At 43.0% G+C, this 23,974-nt stretch overlaps 1 protein-coding gene across 1 annotated transcript; it reads left to right on the top strand.

The window, feature by feature from the left end:
* Positions 1-1,338: 1,338 nt before the first annotated feature.
* Positions 1,339-18,273, top strand: LOC116324013 (mothers against decapentaplegic homolog 6-like). The gene is made up of 4 exons (XM_031744541.2): positions 1,339-2,756; positions 4,423-4,476; positions 4,854-4,931; positions 17,347-18,273. The coding sequence occupies exons 1-4, from the start codon at positions 2,015-2,017 to the stop codon at positions 17,976-17,978; spliced, it is 1,506 nt and encodes a 501-aa protein (XP_031600401.1). The 5' UTR covers positions 1,339-2,014; the 3' UTR covers positions 17,979-18,273.
* The last annotated feature ends 5,701 nt before the right edge of the window (positions 18,274-23,974 follow it).

Raw genomic sequence — 23,974 nt, 5'->3', positions numbered from 1 at the left:
TAGACAGGGTTAATGCTTCTGTTATGAGGTGTGGACTTCCCCCCACCACATTGTAAGGAGTTGTTAAAATACCAGTTAGGAGGCACAGAGACCAGCAGTGGACTAGTGTTATGCCACTGGGATGCCCTAGCCCCTTGCTTACACTCCAGGCGTTTATCCTGACCATCAAAAGCAATGTGGGGTTCAGTGTCTTCTTCAAGGACACTTCAACATGTGAAGGAGAGGAGCTAGGAACTGAACTGTGTGATTAATGGAGAACCTGCTGTATCAGTATCCCCTGTAAAACAATTCAGAGTACATTCAGTGTCACATTACCTCAGTAATTATGTTGTACCACACCTAAACGAGGAAATGAATAAATAAATACAAACACACAGTCATCTATATGTTACTAATAATGTATTAATATTAACTAATGCTTACTCTTGTTAACCCTATTTCTCTTGCTTGGTCTCTGCTCAGGATTGAGCAGAGGAGAGCAGGATGTTGCGTCTTTAAGAGTTAAGAAACTTGAAACCGTGTTTGCGCAACAATCATTGCGGCTCCCAGCCGCCAAAGTGTCTAGACTGGCACATGATGGCGGGAATCAACCAATGGCTCCAGAGCTTTCCTCTGGGGCCCCGAGAGAGAGAGAGGGAGAGAGAGAGAGAGAGAGAGAGAGAGAGAGTCAACACCAAACGAAAACCAAGGCGCTGTGATTTTGGTTTCAAAATAAAAGTGTAAAAGTTCCGGAAAATTGTATCTTTTAGAATCAGAGTCAGAGAGACTTTTAATCCCAGAGGGAAATTGAGTTGAGCATATATACAACAAACGTCAAGCACTCCTATAAAAGGAAGTGTAGAGACAGAGATATTAACAGATAAATATTAAGATAAGTATAGAGATATAGGTGGAGATACAAATATAAATGTAAATATACATATAAATATAAAAGGACACAAATATTTGTGCACATATATGTCAGAAATGTGTCCACACAAGAGCAAACAATCAAAAATAATACTATTAAATGAATAATGGCATTCTTTAATGAAAACAAGAAAGAAAAAAACTCCTAAGTTACTTTCAGGAAGTTTACAGTAAATTCTGTCTACCTACGACACGCTTTTTAAACCTTATTCGTGGCAGTGGATTTGGCCTTTCTCACTCTACAGTGTGGATAAACGCTTTTGGATCCCCCCAAAAACTTTCTCGTTTTAACTGCTGTAGGTTTTATTTTGAAAAGTTACCATTGGATAATCCAGGTTTTATTCCGTCTGACTTGACTGAAGCGTGTGTCCGTGTGTGTTTGCGGGAGCGTGTGTGCACGTGTGAACGCGTGTGTTTGTGTGTGTGCGTCCTAAAAGTTCCTGCAGGGGAGTGGAGAGTGGAGTAATTCCAGCTCTCTTTAAAACAACTTCTCAGCACGGATTCCGTCCTGGAGTTTGGCACCGGAGTGTCCGATCATCTCCGCTTTATCCCGGGACACTGACGCGGAGTTCCTGCATCCCACACAGCGACAGAAATCGAGATTTCAGTGTTGCAAGGATTTATTTTTCGAAGCCAAGGAACCACGAAGGGATCGAAGAGGCTCGAGTCTGGAAAGTCTGGAAAAGTTCTGAGTTTCTGATTGTGATGGTCTTTCTGTTCATGTAAGCTGATCCTGGCCCTTTGGGCGGTCTGACTATGTTCTGTGAATTGTGTGTGGGACCTTCAGAGTGTCGAGGAGTTAACGGCTTTGTGAGAGGGCAGGCGAAAGTTGTGGCTTAATTGAGTTGGCGACAGCAGGTCACTGAGCAGTGACTGCATGTAGCCTTCTCCCTCATCAGATGTTCGGTGATGTTTAACGCGATGCGTGATTGATCATTACCTTCTAATGCTGCGAGGAAGCCTGGAAACGGTGACCACCGGCTGCGCACGCTGTGCGCACCGTGCACAAACTCACGGTCTTGTGCGTCGAGTGTAAATCGATGTGGCATCTCCCGAGAAGCGGACGGGACCGACGGGACTCATCCGAAACTGTTTAGGTTGTCGTATGTTCAAGTCGAGACGCCCAGGTCTTGTACGGCGACTCTGGAGAAGCCGTGTGGTCACAGAGAGCGACGGGCGGGATGGAAGCAGACGAGGTGAAGGAGAGCGGAACGGTGAGTGGGGCAGACACTCGGGAAAGCTCCACAGACACGAGCAGCGGTCGATGACACACACCGACACGGCTCCGGGACTCACGGGGGAGGCTGGAGACCTGACAGAAGGCGCGGAGAGAGAGGACGAGGAACAGCCCGACGATGACCGGGGTGCCATGTGCGTCCCGGAGCACAGAGGCTCTCGGCGAGGACAGGAGGGCGACAGCAGGACGGTGACGTGTTGTTTATTTGGGGAATGGGATTTCAGACCTCGGAGCTCTTACTGGGCCGCGAGAAAAGACGGAGCTGGCCCCTGTCAGTGCGCACCGAGGCGTGGGGTGCTGGAGGAGGACCTTGCGAGCACCGCTCACGCTTTTTTGAAGAGACTCAAGGAGAGATCTCTGGACGCCTTAGTGAAGGCTGTGGAGACCAAAGGAGGGATACCCGGCGAGTGCGTTATGGTGCCGAATACTGAGCTGCGGCTCGGTGCTCATCACATCTCTCCACACTATCTCCTTTGTAAGCTGTTCCGCTGGGGCGACCTGCCGCTCTCAGCGCGACTCAAACCGCTGTGCCACTGCCAGAGCTTCGGTGCGGTGGACAGCGCAAAGGTGTGCTGCAATCCTCATCACTACAGCCGCTTATGTGGGCCAGGTAAGGACCCTGACACCGGAGGGGAGGGGTTGTGGAATCAGAGAACATCGATCAAACTCATTAATCAGACATCATCCCTCAGAAGAGACCATTATAAATGCCTTAAACACCGAAATATCCACCAATATATCCAACCTCGACATTCAGTTATCTGAAACCATCACACACACCTTCACGAGGGCCCCTGCTCTCCCCCCCAGAATCTCCTCCAAGCTGGTAGGCCTTGCAGAAAGTTAGTCTCATACAAATTTAAAAAAAAAAAAAAAAAAAAAGTGTATTTAATTTATGCTTTATGCTACATAAAGATTGATGACCTGTATCACTACATTATAACGAATAGCACAATATTAATGGGAAATTCCAACAAATATGTATCGCTCGCCTGAGGCCTGCAGCTGAAGAAGAAAGTCAGTATTGTTAAAGTGTCAAGCATTTCTTTTCCTGCAGTTATTACAGATGAACTCATCATGCATTTGCAGGCGTCTAACTGGCTGCACTTCCAGCTGACAGTGCGAGTCTGTTTTTTCTTCTTGTGTTTTATCGTCTGTCTTACAGGTTTATGATCTATTCATAACTCTTTTTTTTTTTTAAACTTTGGTCAACCATTACTTTGGTCCTTCTGCACATTCCAATCACGTTACACGCTTATTTCAATTTTCGCAAAAACTCTGGCGCTTTCCACATCATCCAAATGGAGGTCGCACTCAAATTGCACTTAGGCTCTTTTTCCTCTGACAAGGAGGTCCTCCTCTTGTTATTTAGGTTAAGGAGTGCCGATAATATACAGTTTGCATAGCGCTGGCGCCAGACTGACTCGCTGGGTATCTGACTGACTGAGGACTCCGGCAATTACTGGCTCTGCTCTTAAAGGGGCCGCAGCCACAAACTTGTGTCCACTTTGGAGTAAAGGATTTATTCCAGCAGCAGCAGAATTATGGAGCTTTTAGAGCCGCTTTAACACAAAAGTCATAATGAGAGCTTGTGTGAAAGAACTGAAACATAAAGAAGAAGTAACTGGGGGTAAAAAACGAAGCAAAGACTTTTAAGAACAGAGTGCATCAGATAAAGAAGCAAATACATTGTCTGGGGTGAAATACTTAACTGGGGGTCTGATGGGATGTGACTTGTGTTGATTAAGCATATTTATTTAAAAAGCTCCAAAGGAATGCCAGATATGAGCTGTGCAAATATTCCCCACGCTTTAAGTTATTTCCTTGATCTAGGGTAGAAGGTATGTCGATACAAAGTGAAATTACAGACACACACAGGCTTATGAACATATTTTCCCATGAAAAATAACACAGTGTAAAGTTTAACTGCAGTGCTGCATTCAGGTCTTGCATGTGTTACCATTTGCTATAACAGCAGGTATGTTTAAAGACTTCCCTGAGGAGAAAATACTTGTTATGTGAGTGTAGGCTCTAGTTTTTTTTTGGGGGGGGGGGGTGAAGCAAAATGTCTTCAATTTTGAACTGAGAGACAGAGTTCGACATGTTTCATTCTTGTGTGCCTCCTCGCATAATTGTACATCTAATAAAACCTCGTGGACTTGATGCATGTTTACGATATAATTAATAAAACAGTAATGAACTAACCGTGCATACTGTGCGTGGCAGTCCTCATTGAGCCTTTATTTTAACCTCATGTTTTTTGGCTGTTCCTACAGAATCGCCTCCACCTCCATACTCTCTGTCCCGTTCAGACGAACACAAGCCACTGGGTGAGTTTGGAGAAAAAAAATGGCCACCACAAAACAAAGTAGGAAGGAGTTTATTATGTCTTTCATCTGAAAATACTGACTTTATTTGATATAAGACGCTTGTGCTGAAGGAGACACATGATGGTGGTGTGTTATGATAAAACAGTCCCCTGTTTCATTGATCTGACAATTATGCTTTCAGATTAACGGATTGATTAATCATTTTGTGCACTGTCAAAGAAGTCTAGACAGTCTAAAAATCAGCGAAGCTTGAGAATATTTTTATTGTTTGATAAAGGATTCAAGGAGTGCTTGATTACCAAAATCATAGTTGGGGAAAAAATAACCCGGATCTCACACTTCTACTGTATGCCTGTGCTTTTTCTTACATTTCCCAGACTCATCTCTGTCTTACACTGAAACTGCGCCACCCCTCTTCTCCAATCCGCCTCTCAATATGCCAAGAGACTACACAGGTGAGTAACTTGCATAATAACTGCTGGCTTTTTTTGCTTTTCCTGCAGTGCATGGCGAAGAAAGCTGATTCTGAAGAAAGGAAAAGTTCTCACAATTAAGTTGGAAGCACAAATGGGGAAAAAGTTTTTGAGACAGGCATCCCGTCTGAATGTTTACATAAAACCCAAATTATATTTGCTGGTGGTGTTATGTTGTGCTTTTCCCCTGTTTTCAAAGGCCGCAAAGGCAACAGAAAACTCCGCTGCATAAAGCTTCTATTGTCAGAGAGGCACGGAGGGCTCGGTGGGGGTCTGGGGTCTCGCTATCTAGATGCCACAGCAGTGTAGGCTTTCTGTCTCTCTTTCCCCCGTCTATGCTTTCTGCACAGCAAAATATTTCACTGCGACGAAGCTGCAATAAGATCCCTGTGCATACTCTCAATCCCCTTTTGCCTCTCTAACCACCCATCCCCCTCTTTCCCTCTTTCTTCCCTCAAATCCCTTCATTCCTCTCTGCAATTGAGCAGTGGAAAGAGGCTGGCACTTTGGGGGCGGGGGAGCCGAGCGGCTCTGATGAGGCGGCGATGTAGAGCTCTGTGTGTGTGCGCGGACGCGTGTGTGTATGCGGTAAAGGGGGAGAAGGGGCTCAGGGCTGCTTTGGACAGGAAACAGCCCCCTCTAGATGATGAAACTGGAGTTTTATTTGTTTACGTGCTGGGGTCGGGTGGAGAGGTCCTCGCAGTGTTAGAAGAAACCCACAAACCTACTCGATCAAGCCTCCCCGAGCTCGCTTGTGGACGGTGTTGAAAGGTGAATGGGCAACCTATGAAGTCTGCGTAGTGTAGCCATGGTATCGTTGACCTTTATGAGGAGTCACTGAGACTTTTTTTTTGGAGAGGGGTGAGGGGGGTTTGTTGTGCCCAGAAGTTAACTGGAGACCTTTAGTTAAAGTTGATGTTGGAAGCAGAAGCAATTTATTGAGTTGTTATGCGCGTTTTCCAGGGGCAGAGCCTTAGCCAGCTTTTTTAGCAATACTGAGGTCGGCAGTCCTCCCAAAGCACACGTCACCCCTCTCAGAAGAGTTTGAGCTGAAATGCGAGCAAGAAGATGCTTTAATTTAATATAAACTGTCCACCTGCATTCACCCTACAAATCAGATTTCTGTTGAACATCATCATGAATGTGTAAGATTGCTTTTTGGATAGTTTTGGAGAAGTCATCCACAGTTGTTTATGAATGACTGCACACTTTCTGAGGTCAAACAATTTACCTGATTTGTGAAAGTGTTCTTATTTTAGCAGACTGTGTCCCAAATCATCCACACTCGGTCAGAAGTCCATCGAATGTCAGGTTTTTGACTTTCTGATTAATGAGTGAGGGGGAACCATCAATTGTTTGCCTGTCTATATGAATGGAAGTGTATCAGCTTCCTTACAGCATGTGGTGTGTTGAGTGTATAGTCAAGTCAGTTTGTGTGTGTGTGTGTGGTCTCTGATCCCCTGCCCCCCACCCCAGCACTCTGGAGCCGAGAACCAGAGCGGAGGCCAAGAGGCATGAGTAGGAGTGAGACTTGGGTAAACAGAGGCAGCCAAGAAATCTGCATGTAGCTTTTGTTGTTAACTCTGACAGGTTAGAGGACTCCTGTTTTGAGCTACAAGCTGGGTGAATAACAGGAAGTGAGCTGAACGCGAAGCCTACTTAAACATGTATCAGAATGAGCGTAGCTGTCACAACCTCCCCCCGAAAAAACCCCTTGATGTTGGTAAGATCTTTCAAGAGTGTAAATGAATCTCTTTTATTGTGCAGGTAATCCTTTGGCATATCATCTAAAGCTTGCAGTGTTTTCTTTAGGACAAAAACAAGCGTTGGACATGTGCTTTGGCACTTCAGCATCTTTTTTCATTCCTTTAAAAACCAGCTGTGTACTCACAGCTTTAAAAAAAAAAAAAAAAAAAGCGCAACAGCAGGGTGTGGTCCATACATACCTTTGCCCTGGCCTCTTTTATCATTCAATCAGTTAACGTTTCCTTTAAACCACAGCAAACAGCTCTGCTTTGAAAAAGAGTGTTTCTGCTGGAGGTTTAGTAGACTTATATCTGCTGGGATCGTCCCCCTGTGACTCCAACAAAATGTGCCGTTCAGCTGCTTGTGTTGTGTTGTGTGTGTGTTGTGTGTGTATGTGTATGACAGGGAGAGAGACAGGGAGGAATTTCTGTCTGACTCGGTGATAAGATCGTCTCAAAGTACTCGCATAGGGGTTCTATCAGGGCAAACACACACACACACGCTTTCACCAATCACGCGATTTGTTGGAGGGGATTTTTCCTCTTCGTACCTTTAACATTGATGTATAACTGAACAGGCCTGCTGTGTACTGTACTTGAAGGTGTGTGCTGGCTTTTCCTCTGATTCTTCTGACTGTAAGTTTTTCTCTCTGAGCTTGGAATGAAATTTGCTTTTTCACGGTTGTGGCTGTCAGTTTGGAAGCGTAATGAAATTTGGTCCTAATGTGGATGAGACTAATAAATGCCTTCCACTTAGCATAGCCAATGGGTCAAACTAAAAAACAAAGAGGTCTTATTAGCCTGAGCTGACATTAAAAGTTAAGGTGTTAGTGTAACCGGTCTGTTCCTGGATTGTGTCTGACAGTGAAAGACCTCCAAGTCAAAAACTTGCCCGTTTCAGCTCCTATAACCAAATATAAACGGGATGAGAGTTAGCTCAACCCACGACAACTTCCAAGTTAGCAAGGCTTATCTGGTCATGCTAGCATTAGCATTGCCTATACACATACGTCGCACACACGTACCACATATTCACAGCATCTAGTAAAGACAAGCGTAATTATGACAATAATGAACCAAAAACACACAATCAGAAACATCAGGGTGGATAAAAATATAATTAGTGTTGGAAAAGAAATGACACTGACCTCTCCCACAGGGGAATCGAAGAAAATGGGAAAGCCCAAAGAGGTACCCCAAATTTATAGGGTTGCACTAAAGAAGAAGAAAAGGATAAGGAAGGGCTCTAACTGATAATGAAGATAACTACAGGCTTGGAGGTCCTAAAAGTCAGGTATTCCAGGAACATTTTAGGGTTTCGAACACATTTTATGTAATTATAACAATATGCAATTTATGACCCGGTTACATTAGCACATTTGTGTCAGCTGTACAGGTTAGCTTCTACAAGCTGTAGCTGTGTTCTGAAATTTGATATTGAGGAATTTAGTATTGACAGCATCTGCACAGAAATGTTAGAGCCTTTTCTGATTTCAGGAAAAAAAATGGTTTAATTTCTAACAATAATAGACTTGGTAACTGATGGTTACCTGCCTTGGTATAGTCGGCTGGACAGATTCATGGTTTCTTAGAGCAGTGCTCATCGGTTTCATAGGCAAGATGAGTGGCCAATCAAAAACAGCTATCAAAATTTAAACATACAGCTTATTTGAATTACTGTAGCAGTTAAAAAAAATTTTTTTGGGAAGGTCTCGATAACGGAGGGCTGATTGTACATTATTGTCGTAATCTTTGCTGTTGTATGTGAGAACCCTGGGCAATGAGTTCTGTTTGTGGTTTGTTTAAAAGTGCTGATTTCACAATGCACCCATCCTTTTCTTGTAAAACTGGAAAACAATAAATCTATCTGAGGGGGGAAGCAGTTAAACGTATACTCCCAAACTAATGTAGCACATCTAGAAACAAAGACCTACTCTTGATGGTGTTGCAAATTAGTTGGAACACATTTGTTGTCTGGCTTTAGTTTAAAAATAAAAATAAAATGTACTCCTGCACTGCATGTAAGTCTTTTGTAAACTCTAATTTAGTAACGCTGTACAAAGAGTTTCATTTTTCTCACCAAAGGTAAATGCACCTGATTAAATTTAATTCATGGTGTGATATAATTGTATAACTATGATAATCCCAACACTAGTTGCAGATTTCCATACATCGAATAACAACTTGCAAACCTGCTTTTTAAATACTGAGAAAGGCAATGAGTAGAGAGCTGATTGTAGCTTCTCTGGCGTCGATCAGCAGTCAGGATGTGCCATTTACTGGACAAAACCAGAGCTAAGTGACCTTCCCATCCAAACACGAATCAGATGACATCAAGACACTTTCTGGCCATCATGTTAAAACTCGCAGCCTAACAACATGCTAACGCTAACCATGTTGACTCAAGAGCCGTTTTCGCACATAAACTCTAGCATTTAGTGTTAGCATATTATTCATAAGTGGTCCCCTGTCATCACACCATCACATAGCCCAAAAAAAGTAAGGATTTTATAGGTGTAGCTTCTTTGTAAAACCTTTATTAGTAAGTTAAAATACAAATGATTGCGTTTTGTCCTGTTAAAAGGGAGTTTTTCCTCCCCACTGTTGCCAAGTGCTTGGTCAGAGGAGACTGTTTGATTGTTGGGTTTTCCTCTGTGTTATTGTAGTCTTTACCCTACAATATGACGTACCTTAAAGAGACTGTTGTTGTCATTTTGTGCTATATAAATACAATTGAATTGAAATTAACTGAATTCGCGATTATCTCAATTCTTATAATTTTATTTAGGCTGACTGTTGTCGACTCTTTCTTTAGTGTACTTCGTGCCGCTTCACGCGCATGTTTAAACACTGCGTGCAGATGCATCTTGCTCACATTTGCAGCACGTAACATAAAATGTATCATAAAATGTAAATACTTACATTCAGCCTCGGGACAAATTTTATATTTTTGGCATAGATGTTGTGTTTCAGCCGCTTTCTTGTCCTTCTGGTGTGTAATGAGTATAACAACCTTGTTTTACTAGCATTTCAGTGAGCGCTGTGTATGTTACTCACCACATTATCAAGTGTGCCATATGCGGATTCATGTACATTTGACGGCACTGAGAGTTTAGCTAAACAGTGCCAAGAGTTTGCGATGTCTTTGCCATCTTTCACCATATGACATTCTTGTGCATGTCAAACATTTGCTCATCTTCTTGTCATTAGCCCCTGGCTTTTGAACATGTGGAAACAAGTAAGGCAATGATACTTAGAGGACATTAGTATGCCCTGGATGAAATGAGGTAAGACAAGAGGACTGGTCCCTTTTTGCCCTCAGTAATCATATTTTGGGGGCTTGTTTGGTTAAGCAGAGCAAGGTATCAGCCAAACATCCTGTCTCAAAGCCCTGTCTGCACTCACAGCAGCATTAACCCCATGAATTGGCCCTTTGACTGATGTGGCACGGCCCAGGAATGTTGGGAAATTGGGAAGGTGAGGGGGAGCGGGGTCTCCGAGTAAAAGGAGTAGGTGGGGGATAAGGGGAGGAGGGGGTCTGACTCTTGGGAGTGACATGTGATACATGTTTGAACATATCGCCGTTAATACTTAAGAAACGTGGAGTGGAACTGACATTCTTGGAAGTTTGGAAGCAGGCAGTTTTAAGAGTTTTGACGGTGCTCCCATGTTACGTTTAGCTCGGAAGGTTTTTGGGAATTTGCCCACCAAAGCGATGCTGCTCTCAAGTAAAGGCTTTACTCTCAGAAGCAGAATATTAAATTAGATACCTAGATTAAAAGAAACAAAAACAAAAAACGTCATCACTTTCAGATGCTTGATAAATTGTGCAAAGACACAAAATAAACACCTGCATTCTGCCGTGTCCGGTGCGAATCCTTCTGCCGCCGCCTGAATGGGTCCTCCCGGTGACCTGAACCTCCAGTCTGTTTGCTGGCACGCGTACAGCACTTGCTCCTATGCCTGACTGAGACACATTAGACTATGGAATTCAACATCAAGTGCCGGCCCATTAACCATTTGCCATTTCCTCAAATATTTTCCACTGCGCCTCTTTTTCACTACAAGCAGCCGCGCGGGCAAGGACGCAGCACACAACTCGCTCAGTTTATTGTGTTTGTGACCTTTTTTTTTTTTTTTTTTTTTTTTTTTTTTTTTAACACATTTTGGACTGAATGCCATGTTATTACAGCCCTGCTCCCTGAGAAAATACAGCACTGAAGGGAATATCTGGAAGATCTGACATGTTCTGGATGTGGCATTTCTCTCAGTTGGGGAGCGCCAATATTAAACTTGAAAGGTTTTGTATTTTGCAGTTTAATTCTGCAGTGCTCTTCCCATAACTTTGACCTTTTGTGGCTTAGACCAAAGCACAGAGCAGATTAACATCTGAAAGAAAAGTAACAAATAAGAGTAAAGTTAGATTTCTGATTTTCCAAGATAGCAAACAAATGTTAAAAAGCAACAAAAAAAGAAACAGGGATAAGTGATATTTGAAAACATAGAGGTGAAATGAAATATATATTCATGTTGATTAACCAGTAATTTAACATGTCGAGACAGGGAGACAGAGAGTAATTGTATGTTTGTTTCTGTCAAATAAAAAGGGTTAATGGTTTGTATAGATGGGCTTTATTTGCCTTTCTGATAGCAGACCCAGGACATGTCAGCCACACTTACCAAACCCTCCAGGTTCCCTTATTTTATTTCCCTATAGAAAAACAATAGAGGGGTTTAATACTTTCCAACTTTTTGAAAGTATTTTTGGCTCTGTCTCAAATTTCATCAAAAAGCTGTAAAATCTGTACTCACTGAGGTGTCCGAAGCTCTAGTTTTGACACGTCACGTACGTCACGTCGCCTGTCAGGGCGAAGATGCCCCCCAAAAGCAGCCAACATGAATTATAGTGTATGTGAGTATCTGAGGTCCCTGTGCCTAGAATAGATTGCTTGAGCGGGTTGTGTTTTCTTGATTTTCTTTTTCATTATGATAGATGCGGCAGTAGTCTGTGCATATGTTTAAACGCCGCGTGCAGATGCATCTCGCAGACATTTCTAAATGAAGCAAAGTGAATCAGCAGGCTTCCAAGTTCATACATTAAGAAGACGTTACTCATTTGTAGCCATCCTGGTGATTAATCAAAGGTTGTCGTTTCATTGTTCACAAAAACCTTTTCTCCTCTCTTTCATTATGTCTTCTGCTCTTGCTCCCTTCCTGCCCTTACTGAAGATCCACCTCTGCTGTTGCTTCTCCACAGTTCTTCTGCTTGCTTTTTGCTCTCGTAGTCTTGCTCTCCTCTCTTTCGGCCCATGTTGTCAGGCAATCACAATTTAAAATAAGGTTTAAATTACAGGACTGGCTGTGGCTTTCCGTTGTTCCCTCAGAGTTTTTGCCAACTCGCAATTTGGCTTTTAATGGAATCCTGCCATGCTGCTGAACCTAAAGATCCTTTGCAGATGTTGACAGGCTCTGACTCTATGAAATGTAAGAAACTGTCGCCAGCACGGTGAGCTCCAAAGGCAACCCTGAGCTAAAACGCACGTTAATTAATATTTGTAGGTATTTTCAGGACTTGTAGCCGCCTGTTCACCCCGCTTTGGAAACCACTTTTGATGCCATTTAAGTGTCATCATTTGATTTTGATGACTGAATGACGAGAAATAGTAAACGCGCTCTTGCACGCGTCGCCCTCCGCTAAACGACTGCAGGCCCTCGTGTCACCTCGCTTTCGGTCCACACTCCTGCGTGCACGTCTGAGCTGGAGTTTCACATTCTGATAATTCTCCCAAATTACATTTTAGTGGAATTCCATAACTCCTTCTTCATAGTGGAACAAATGGATCTATTCCACCAATAAATGCGTGTAATTATGTTGTGAGGAGTGAAGGCCATATAGTCGGACCACGTGAGGCTCAATGAGAGACTTGTCAACTTGACCCCTGTGACTGGCTGAGGGGAGGGTGGGTGGGGGGGAGGAAGTGTTGAGGAAGAGGGCCTGTCCAGGAATGTGTTGGGAGGGGAGAGTTGTCAGCTACCGAGCTCCGAAGCAGCCCTGCGTCTGCTTTTCGTGCCTCGGTTCAGACGTTAATCATCTTTCTTTGAGTCATTTGTGCACTTTAAACTATGCATTGTCTTAAGCAAGCCAGATTTAAGACTCTAAGTCTTTAGTGGTGATGATACCTGCGTATGTATCTCTGGCGGCTCTGTAGGTGCACGCACAGTTGCATGTATAGGAGAAGCACAATGGGAATAAAAAGCTAAAAACTGACCACAGATGAGATCATTTTGCAAAGCCAACTGCAGTGCAAGCATTTACTTTCACAAATTACATCAATCTATCTAAAGTTTTTGCTGACATAAAGCCTTTCAGTCCCTTCAAGAATCACAAACAAGAGCCATTTATTGTAGGATTTACAGCCTGAGAATTTGGAGGATCGTGTTAAATAAATATCGCCAGAATTTGAGTTTCCATTTTTTTTTTTTTTTTTTCTGTTATGGCCGAGGTGATGGCATAAACACGACAGTGGAGTTGTCCAGGATGCGAGTTGTATGCAAAACCCGAGACATTCCTTGGCTCGAGTTGTTTGGCACTTTGAAGTAGCAGCAGAAATGCAGGAAGCTCGTTACTTTCGCTCTTCCTTTCTAAACCGCCTCCGAGCACTTCTCCCTAGGAATTTTACAGGGACACACTGTAACTTTACTTCAGCTCAGTCGGGCTGGTCCAAAGGACGTCTCCAGCTGGCGAGGCCAGGTTTGTGTCTCCTGTGCCGTTAAACATGAGACATCGCCAGTCACACACCGCTCCATCACACAGATCCACTTCACAATGGAAAAAAAAGAAGGAGAAGGAATGAGTGTGTGTGTGTGCAGGAATGCGTGTTTGTGTGTGTGTGTGAGCAAGAGCCCCACTGTGTTCGACTGTAAAGGCCACGTCTGGCGATAAGGCAGCCCGCTGATGGTAGAGATAGTCGAGACGCCAGCTTAAATGTGGCTTGCTGGATTGAAGTTTTTTCCCTGTAATGATAGTTGTCTCAAACAACATAGAATCTACCATTTGTAGGCAGGGAGGGGTGTCTCTCTCTCTCTCTCTCTCTCACACTTTTTCTCTGTTTTTTTTCCCCCAACTTATTTGATTTTATTTCTACTCTTTTAGGATCTTTGGCAGGAAGTTGAATCAAAACAAAGCATTTTAAAGGCGACCGACGATGGTCAGTAGCTAAATTCTATCCTCCCTTCTCGTCCCTCTGTCCCCCTCACACTCCCTCCTCATCCCCGCCCACCCCCTTCCCAACCCACCCACTTCTTTCAGCACAGTGGAAGAGTCTAATAACTGGAGGGGAATCTAATCCTTGGCACTGGATGAAAGACGAGGGTCTCCCTCCCTCCCTCTCTTTCTCACAGTCTCTTTCTCTCTCTTCATTTTTTCCTTGGATGCTGGTTATGCTTGGCAGGTTCTCGCTCCCTCTCGTTCCCCCGCTCCCTCTTTCACCCAGTCTACCCAGTCTCTCTTTTCCTCTGTCTCTCTCTTTTTAACTCCTCTGCTTCCCATCTTGTCCTGCACAGCTTTTCTCTCCAGGTTACAGTTTGGAGGAGGAAGCCTCCACTGTTCAAACAGAGAAAACAAAGCAGGAAGTTTGGAGGAAGTTAAAGTAGCTTTACAGCTACAGACATGTAAACAGCCAGCTTATTAGCATGTTTGCTTCACATATGCAAAATATGTTCATAACCAGTTAAGCTTTTATGCATCATTTTGTCTGCTAAGGGGGGCCTCACATCATATTCCCAACATTGTTACAGGAGGGAAAAGAGAGAGATGCGGAAATGTAAGATAAAAGATGAGTGTTGGCGTCCCCGTTTGAAGTCCAGGTTTAACAATCTGTGAGCATCCGGCAGGAAACTGACTGTCTGACCTCTGAACTTTGATTGCCACTGCCTTTTACTTTGTTTGTGCAGTAAAGTTGCAGCTTGTTGTCGTGTATATTCCCACCTTTGTTCAACCCCTAAAGTTCAGTGGGCGTCTCGGTGAGATTGGCACTAAGAGACAGCGATTTTGAAATGAAATAACAAAGGCTACTTATCTAATTGGTAAACAGGGCTGTTAAATGGAGGTTGGCTTAAATGCTTGCAGGACTTTGTAATTGCTGCCAGCCCACGTACAGATGCGGGCATGCATACACACCAACAAAGTCCCACAGACACACACACACACACGGCTTTTTGACTTCCTCCAGTTGAATATAAACATGCTGATAACCTCCAGCTTCAACCCCTCTTTTAAAATTCCATTGAAGAAGTCGGTTGCCCTCCTCCTCCTCCCTCCCTCCTTCATCGTTCTCACACAAGCTGGTTACACCTTCACTTGGATGATAGCCAGGCCGAGCGTGATGACACAGAGGACTCTGCCAGAAACATTAAACATGCCTCGCTGTCAAAATGCTGGTGGAAATTTTGATTTAGTGTTTTGAACTTTACAGCAGGTCAGTCATTCTTAAATTTAATAAAGTCTCCACAAGCACACTTCAGGCGTGCATGAGACCATAAATAAAGAGAGCAGGAGGAGATCTAAATTCTTATGAGTGCTCATGTCTTCTAGCTGCTGCCTCTTATGTTTCTATTTCCAATATACTATCCAGCTTTGAATACTGAGGGTGTCTGAAATGTAGAAAGCCAGCCTTTAAAGCCATATTATTTGCCCCATCATTCATCATATGATTGAAATTAAAGTGTGCCGTGCCTTTTGAAAGAAAACCTTAAAAGTTCCAGTTTGTTTTAAGTCTTCTTTGGGAATTAAGTTGATCGTGAGCTCATAAAGTCTCCCTGTGTTTCCCCAGACATGTTTGCGTTGCCTTATTACAGGGAAGAGCATGGCTTGTAAAAGTGTGTGTTTGTGTTTGTGTGCGCGTGAGCGAGCCACGAAGAGATAGAGTGGGAGAAAGAGAGCGATCCTAGCTAGCCGTGCAGCCCGCTCTCTTATTGGAGAGCTGTAAAAACTGCAGTCCGCAGGAGTTGCCAGCCTGGAATTCACTAATGACACACGTGGGCCTCAGATGAGAAGTGCAATTTTGTGTGTGTGTATGTGTGTGTGTGTTACAGTCATACTGTTTGGATCAGAGGGCTCAATTTGTGTGCGTACGTGGGCATGTGTGAGGCCCTGTCTCATCATTTTCTGTGTGTGTTTGTGCTCGTGTACAACCTCTCACATCTCTTCCTACATTTACCAACCCTTCTTCTCTGAAACCCCTGAAATGAAAATGGCCGGGGCATAAACACAAAAAACTTCAGATCTCGGTCCTCGTTTCACTTTTTTCTTTTAAAGCAACCCGCTATTGGGAGAAAGGCTGCCGCCATTTTGGCCCCTGGTAAATGAAGTCGACGGGTTTTTCGCTGGAATATGAAAGGAATGGGGCCACGGGCACATGGGTCTTTAAATCTTCTGTGTCAATAGAGTCTCTGGAGCAAAATAATGGCATCACTCTGTGTGGGAGTTAATGTGAGCTGATAGCATGAGGGCTGGGGGGTCAAGGGTTCATGGGCTTGCGCTAGGTTGACAGAGAGCTGAATGCTTTCCACCCCAGACACCCCACTCTAAAACCTCCTCTTTAACTCAGGACCTGAAGGAGGCTTGCAGAGGGTGACGGTGAGGAGATGTCAGTGGAGTTAACAGTTTTAACCCCCTTTTCAAAATACTGCAGACGGCGACTAACTAAAGGGAAGAGCATGCGTCCGTGCAGCTGAATGGGTATAAAAATGATGTGAATCATTTACAGCGTCGAGTATTGGGACATTTTGTTTATTATTTATCAAGGGAAGGAGACCATGGTCAACACTGATGTCCATGTGTCATTTTTTAAATTGTTTTTAGATATTGTTACAAATTTAGGGCATCTAGCGAATGCTAATTTTACATAAAAGACAAACTGGAAACAAAGTAACAGCATTCATCTGTCTTTGATCTTTCAATCGTATAAAAAACCTTGAAGCACCAGGAATTTCAGATGGTCCCCTCTATCATCACGGTCCTTCCTCTAGAGCTCAGAGTCAAAGTGAATAAATGTTCTATAGTACTGAGATGTGGTAACTTAGGTAAGCTGTAACCGTCCACGCCATTCAGCCATTGTGGGCTGCATTGACCCGAAGTGTGGTAACAGTTCTCGGGAAGTTGCATTGTAAGTTACGATGTAGATTTTCCGAAGAATTCCAATCTAATGAACTGTGGGTGCATTTTAGCACATCAAGCAGTGCTAAAATAAAGTCTTTCTCCACTTCCTAGAAAATGATTTCCTGCTTTCAAAACAGGCATGTTTTCTGTGGCCATGTGAAACCTGCTGTAGTTGAGTTAGTCTGACATATTTTGAGTGAAAAGGTTGTACTTAAACAAGATTTCGACACATAAGGTTCACACAAATTGACGACCATCAACTTAAAAAGTGAAGTAGATCGACTGATAGCTACTTCCCATTATTCCTTTTATTGATGAGTCAGAACAGATCTCAGGGATAGCAATATAAAGATGCATTTACGATGTTCTGATGTTGTGTACTTGTGCTCAGCAGTTAAAATGTCTTTTATATCATGTCACACTGATATAAAAATTAGATACACTTTACTGCTGCGATCATTACCTCATCCACTTCCTTTCCTTTTCTCTTCAGACACTGGTACCTCCCTCGGCTCGGTGACCTCTGGCGGACATCGCTCTCACTGGTGCAGTGTTGCTTACTGGGAGCAGCGCACACGCGTGGGTCGCCTTTATCCAGCCTACGAGCCCTCACTCAGCATCTTCTATGACCTACCTCAGGGCACTGGCCTCTGTCTTAGCCAACTCCAAGCCAACGCCTACCATAGCCGGCGTGATGACCCAGGCAGCCACAGCTTGTTAGGTTTTCACGGACATCACAGGCACGGAGGGAGCAGCAGCAGCAGTGTGCAGCAGATACGGAGTAAAATCGGTTTCGGCATCGTTCTGAGTCGCGAGCCGGATGGAGTTTGGGTGTACAATCGCAGCCAGCACCCGGTGTTTGTTCACTCGCCCACTCTGGACCCGCCCAGTGCTCGAGGGCTAAACGTGAAGAGGGTGATGCCGGGCTTTTCTCTCAAGGTGTTCGACTATGAGTGCTCCAGCTGGATGGCAGAGCACAGCGTAAAGCCCGAGAGCCAGGAGGGGCCCTGGGACCCCCACAGTGTTCGCATCAGTTTTGCAAAAGGATGGGGGCCCTGCTACTCCAGACAGTTCATCACTTCCTGTCCCTGCTGGCTGGAGGTGCTGCTCAATAACCACAGATAGCACGCGCACACACGCTCATAGACTCACAGGAAGCATCCTGATCCAGTATCCTAATTGTAATCTACCTAGATTTAATATAAAATTTATATATTATATAAAATATATTATACTTGTAAATACTTGAGTCATTTTTACAATGCAATTATTTATGTATAGTGTAATGTGTACATGAACAAAATAAAAAGGAACAAGAATATGCACTTTTGCCTCTATATATGCATTACAGATTCTCAGCGTCGTTTTGCAAACATAAATATGAAACTCTTATGAATTGTCAATAAAGTCTTTGTATGAAGTGAATGTTTCCGTCATGTTCTTGAGTGCTTGTACCTGAGCTTCGGCTTGCTTGACTTGTATGCACATGCAGGTTTATAACATTGTCATTAATAGGATCCATTAAAGGTGAGTAACTCATTCCTGAGAAAGGTTGTTAATGTTTGAACTCAACAACCAAACAAGTACGCCTCTTCCTTCAGTGCAATAGACTTTACGTAAAAGATGGACAGAGGCGCTGAAACACCATCCAGTGGTAAAGTAAAATTCTGTCTTGAAGCTTCCAGCTGAACTTGTTAGTCATTGCCATTACCATCTTGGTGTTTTGAATCGAGGTCTGATAAAGGAGCTGTGGACCTCACCTTCATACTGAGGACACGCCACACATACGGTGTGAACTGTTAACTAAAAGGTAGCCCAACCTAATGCACACCCTGCTTTGGCATGAGGTCATTATTCCATAGACTTCAATACAATCAAGTCCTCCACCCCCTGTTGAATATTAGAAACAATGGACATTTAAGAGACTTTCACTTCAGCTTCTGTCTTCATATCAACACGCAATGGTAAGTAACCCATTAAAAGGTCTTGCCCTCAAACCCACAGGTCTGCTTTCCGCATACATTTCAAGCGATGCTAAAAATTCAGCAAGCTAACAATGGAGAAACATTCCAGGTTTGTAGTTTCTCGTTTTCATGGAGGAAGCTGAACTATAACATAAAATGTAATCATACTAATAATGTAAGTATGCACAAACACAATAGAGAAGTCTGCTGTGAAGAAAAAGGGGACTATTAATAAGTTTATAAGCTTACCAAGTAAAGCTTATGTAAGTTTTACTTAGTTTTTTGGAGGCAACGATTTTGCATAGTTTTTTTAAGTTCTGGGAACTAATTAGATTTTACAGTTGCAGATATTTTGTCTGTTTTTTGTTTGTTTGTTTGTTTTTAACCAGAGCAGAACAGATAGTTCACACTCCCAAAAAGTTGATTCTAGACCACTGATCAATTCAATGGTCTTTGATCAGTGTTGTCATGAAAATTTGCATATTAATGATCAAGAAACAGATCTCACAGCACGTTGTTCGCCAGTGGGCTGGTTTCAGTCATTCTGTAAATGTACTGTTTATAAGATTGGGGAAACCTGCAGTCAGCTGAGACTGAAGAAGTCACTTGGATGAGTGACGAAACGTTTCTCCCACTGAAAACGCTACATCCAGATCAACTTTTTGATTTCCTTACCTGGATGATTGAGCATGCATCAAGACAGATACATACCCACTCCAATGATTGGTGATTTGTACTGTATGTCTGATCTTTTAGCTGCAGTGGTTTAAATCTCCATTCATTTGTCAGCAGATATTATATTTTGTCCAGATTATAAATGTCTTGAAAACTTGACTTATCTTAGCATGGTGTGCAGTGTGTCCTTAAAAACTTACAGAAACTGGACAAGTGGAGGACAAAAGAAGAAGTGGCCTAAAAAACAGCAGATGAACAGTAGCTGTCATGTCCAACCAGGGAAAAATCCAACAAAAACTTGACACAGGACCTCAGAGATACAAATGAATACAAATCTGAAAAGATTGCACATATTGATGATGAAATGAACCAAAGGAGGTCAGGAGAGAGGTACAACAGTGAGCGTCTACAGCCATCTGAAAAACACTGTGGAGGTTCTGTCATTTCAGCCAGTGGTGTTAGGGATCTTTTGAAAGTTGATGGAATTATGGAGGGACCCCAAACGCACTGCCAATGCAGAAAAGCAAACCTGGATAGAAAAACACACAGAGGAACACTATCAGTCATGGACTGGCCTCCCCAGAGCCCGGACCTCAACATTATTGAAGCAGTGTGGGATCATCTTGACAGGCAAAAGGCAGGCAACATCCAAAGAAGAGCTTTGAATGTCCTTCAGAAAGCGTGGAGAACTATTCCTGAATAAATGTATTCATACCAAATATTGAATTCTTGTTAGAATTATCTAAACTCTGCTTGTTACTTATACACTGTATTTCCAGTTATGTTGGCAAATGTTTCAATAAATTGCCCATTTACCTTTAAAAATTTAAAGAAATGAGCGGTGGTTCAAGACTTTGGCAGAGCAATGTAAATACAGTTGCTTTGTGGTAGTATGGAAAATCCACCATACCTTTATTCAAGTAACTCTAGGCTCTAGTTGCTGTAGATCAGGGGTGTCGAACTCCAGGCCTCGAGGGCCGGTGTCCTGCAGGTTTTAGATCTCATCCTGGGCCAACACACCTGAATCAAATGATCAGTTCATTACCAGGCCTCTGGAGAACTTCAAGACATGTTGAGGAGGTAATTTAGCCATTTGAATCAGCTGTGTTGGATCAAGGACACATCTAAAACCTGCAGGACACCGGCCCTTGAGGCCTGGAGTTCGACACCCCTGCTGTAGATCAAGCAGAGACATGTGAACCAACTCTATTTGCTGAGGAGATGGTAAATGCTGTAAAAAGCTGGTGGATCGATGTACCTCGGCTCATTGTAACCATACTGAAATGCTTGTTCTGTTATGTCTCCATGCGTGCATACAGTCCCATTACACATATGCAACATGCTCTTTAAAAATGCGTTCAGACTGTGTAAATCATATCCAAGTTTCAGCTATCTTCTCGCTTTGAAAGCACCAGCAGGAATGGAAAACAGTGAAAGGCGTCACAGTGCCAGTGGTAAGAAAATAAAGTGCATAACTGAGAGATTACACAACAAACCACAGCAGGGCACTCAGGCCCCAACTGACTCTGGTAGGCGAAAGTTTTGTGTTTATAGCGTAACGGCATCCTGTTTGAGACTTCCAACAACATAATTATTTATGGAAACTCATATCTGAGAAAAGGTCAGAGCTGGAGAAGTGAGATGAAAAAGTAACATATGCGTCAGAAGGGTGTTAAAAAACGATAACCTTTCCCGAGTTTCGGTCGAAGAAGCAGAAGCAGCAGCGGGACATCGCTCGGCTCAGGCAGTCAGGCATTTTTGTTTTGACCCTGAACCTCTTCAGGCTGCTTGCTGAAACCTGTAATTAACTTTAGCCTGAAAAGTAAAGAGGGGTTGATTACAAAGTTGCCACACTCCTGAGGACAAAAAAAGACAAGAAGAAGCACCGCACCACTTAAAAACTTCTCCAGTGTTGGAAGTTTGAAATAGATATCTTAGCACAAAAACACAGTAACAGTATCTTAGTTTTAAACTTTTATTTGTTTAACTGAATAAAGGCTTTTGTGAAAGTTTTGGGCATTCCCATACACCCCCCTCCTAAAAAAAATTCCGATGTATATTTCAGTCAAGGCTCCTCTCTGCTTTTCCAGGCAAAGTGTGGGATTTGTGGTTTGGATACAATGGAAGGATTCAGTGCAGGGGTTGGGGTGGGAGAGTTGCTGCTGGCAGGACTAGTCCAGAAACCTACCATGTTTCTCTTCCACCTCTTTTTTGGTTTTCCCATCTGCAAACAGCCAGGCACAGCCTCCTGTTCTAATTGTTTTCCTTTGTCCCGATTCAGAGTCATGAAGACAATGAAAGGATCCCATGCACAGCGAGCAGCGGAGGACGGTATTTTTATTTTTTCTGGCCCTTGACTTCGGGGCTGCGGTGGCTGCTGACCTCACTGTGAACTGAAGGAAAATGGGCTAATTCTGCCGCTGGCTCTTGAGCTCCACCCCTTCACAGTATAATTATCCCTGTACGAACTGTCATGTTATAATTATGTTAATGAATACATCAGGGATGTGTAATTAATGGAAGGCATTCTCTGTTTTTGCTACAAACAAGATAAGTGACAAATGGATGCTTATAAGTTTGAACTCCTTAACTGCAAACACCGTCTACCTTTTAGCTTTGAGTCTCATGTAGGTAATGCTTCATTTTTTAAGGGTCACAAAAAAACATGTTTTAAACAGAAGAAGAAGCTCGCCTCACCACTCTTCAGCTATGTTGCTAACATCTCCAGGCACTTATTTGGGCATTTATTTTAAAGCCCTAAAGCGAGATCCAAGGTGGTCACCAGGACATAAAATATGCAGGTGCAGAATCATCAGAGAAATCTGATTAAAAAGATGCTCAAACATTTGTTGACTTTGTTCCAAAACCCATCCAGTTATCCTCTTCTGCTTATCTATTGGGCAAGAGGCGGGACACGCAGTACCAGCCTATCACAGAGCAATAGACAGCTACTCAGGCTCAAATTCTCACCAATTGACCTAAGTCCCTAAGTGGGAGGAAGCCAGACTACCTAGAGAAAACCCACACAAACATGGGTAGAACATATAAACTCCAGACAGACAGCCAGATTTGAACCCAGGGCTTTCCTGCTGTGAGGCAACAGTGCTAACGCCCATGCCACCATGCTGCCCTCATGCTGGAGCTCTAAAAGCTTTTGTTTTTTCCAGTCTATTATAGTTTGTACATGTGCAGAGTGCAACTCCATTCATGTTGCCAACATGATCAATGCTCTTGCTTACTTCGCCAGAGCACCGAACAAATGCCGTGCTAAATTCACTTAATGACACAGTGGATGCAATTAATCCAAGAAAAATAATACCTACTCTCACCTACATCTCCAGTGCAGTAATGCTCATCATCAAAACTACTAACCTGTGCAGTGCCAGTGCAGCAGCATGATTGGGCTCACAGGCTTCCTGGTATGATTATTGTAAAGGTGTTATTTTTTTCTTTTGGCACCAGGGTTGGGATTGCTGCGATCTTGCTATCTTGCTCAACTGTCATGTTTCTTTCTTCTAATATCTCTGATATCGCTGTGAGTTATTCAATACTTGCAGCTTGTTAGAGCTCAGCAGTCAGTTGCTCTGAACTGTGAGTCAGTATCAGTTTTTGCTGGTGTAATGTTGAATGGTAACTATTTTAACAGCAGATTAATCAAAAAGGTTAACAACACAAACTTATAATCTATCGCAGCACACTTTGATATTTATGTCAGCCGGACAAAGACAAAGAAGAGCAAAATCCACGGCTTGTCTTAGTTTCTCTACATGATAAAGACATGCTGCTGTAGTGAACTTCTTTTTTTTAAACTGTATGAAGTAAATGTATAAAATTACAGAAATTTGTAATTTAATTACTTTGGTGTATTGTGGATGGGGGGTGGTCCTTATCAGCAGGACAAGCTGTAAGACTTAAAAGTCCAAAATTTTCTAAATTCACCCAGTCGCGTCAGGGCTTCCAGTTTAGCCAGGACATCGGAATAATAAATAATGGATACGGGGGTGGGTGGAAAACTTTGTTCTGTCTGTATCTAATCGTTTAAAAATTCAGATACATTTTATAAGGCATTTTGCTCTATACACAGTTTACCTGCACACTGCTGAATCCCTCTCAAATACTGTTGCTAATATCAGTTAAAAGATGGAGTTGTACAATATACAACATCCATGTTGTATATTGTATGGAAAATACATACATATGCTGCTTTAAATGCAGTATTGTGTTGATTAAATTTCACAGACAAAAATCTGAAGAAATGTGCACAGAAAGTGTTGAAAGGGCTAAACAATTTCAGTGTGTGATGTTGTTTTTAAAGCGCTTCGGGTCCTATTAGGCTCCAATGATTGCAGACAACACTGTAAAATCGGATCTTTTCACCTTCTGACCCTTAAAGAAAAGCAACATATCAGATGTCTGTGGGTTGCTACACCCAACAGACTTTTCCTCCCAGCTTTTCAGGTTTTATGTAGGTCACTGTTTGAA

This window comes from Oreochromis aureus, linkage group 1 (assembly GCF_013358895.1).
Source record: "Oreochromis aureus strain Israel breed Guangdong linkage group 1, ZZ_aureus, whole genome shotgun sequence".
Taxonomy (NCBI): Eukaryota; Metazoa; Chordata; class Actinopteri; order Cichliformes; family Cichlidae; genus Oreochromis; species Oreochromis aureus.
The sequence above is the reverse complement of the archived record's forward strand: the minus strand, read 5'-3'. Positions and strand labels throughout refer to the sequence as shown.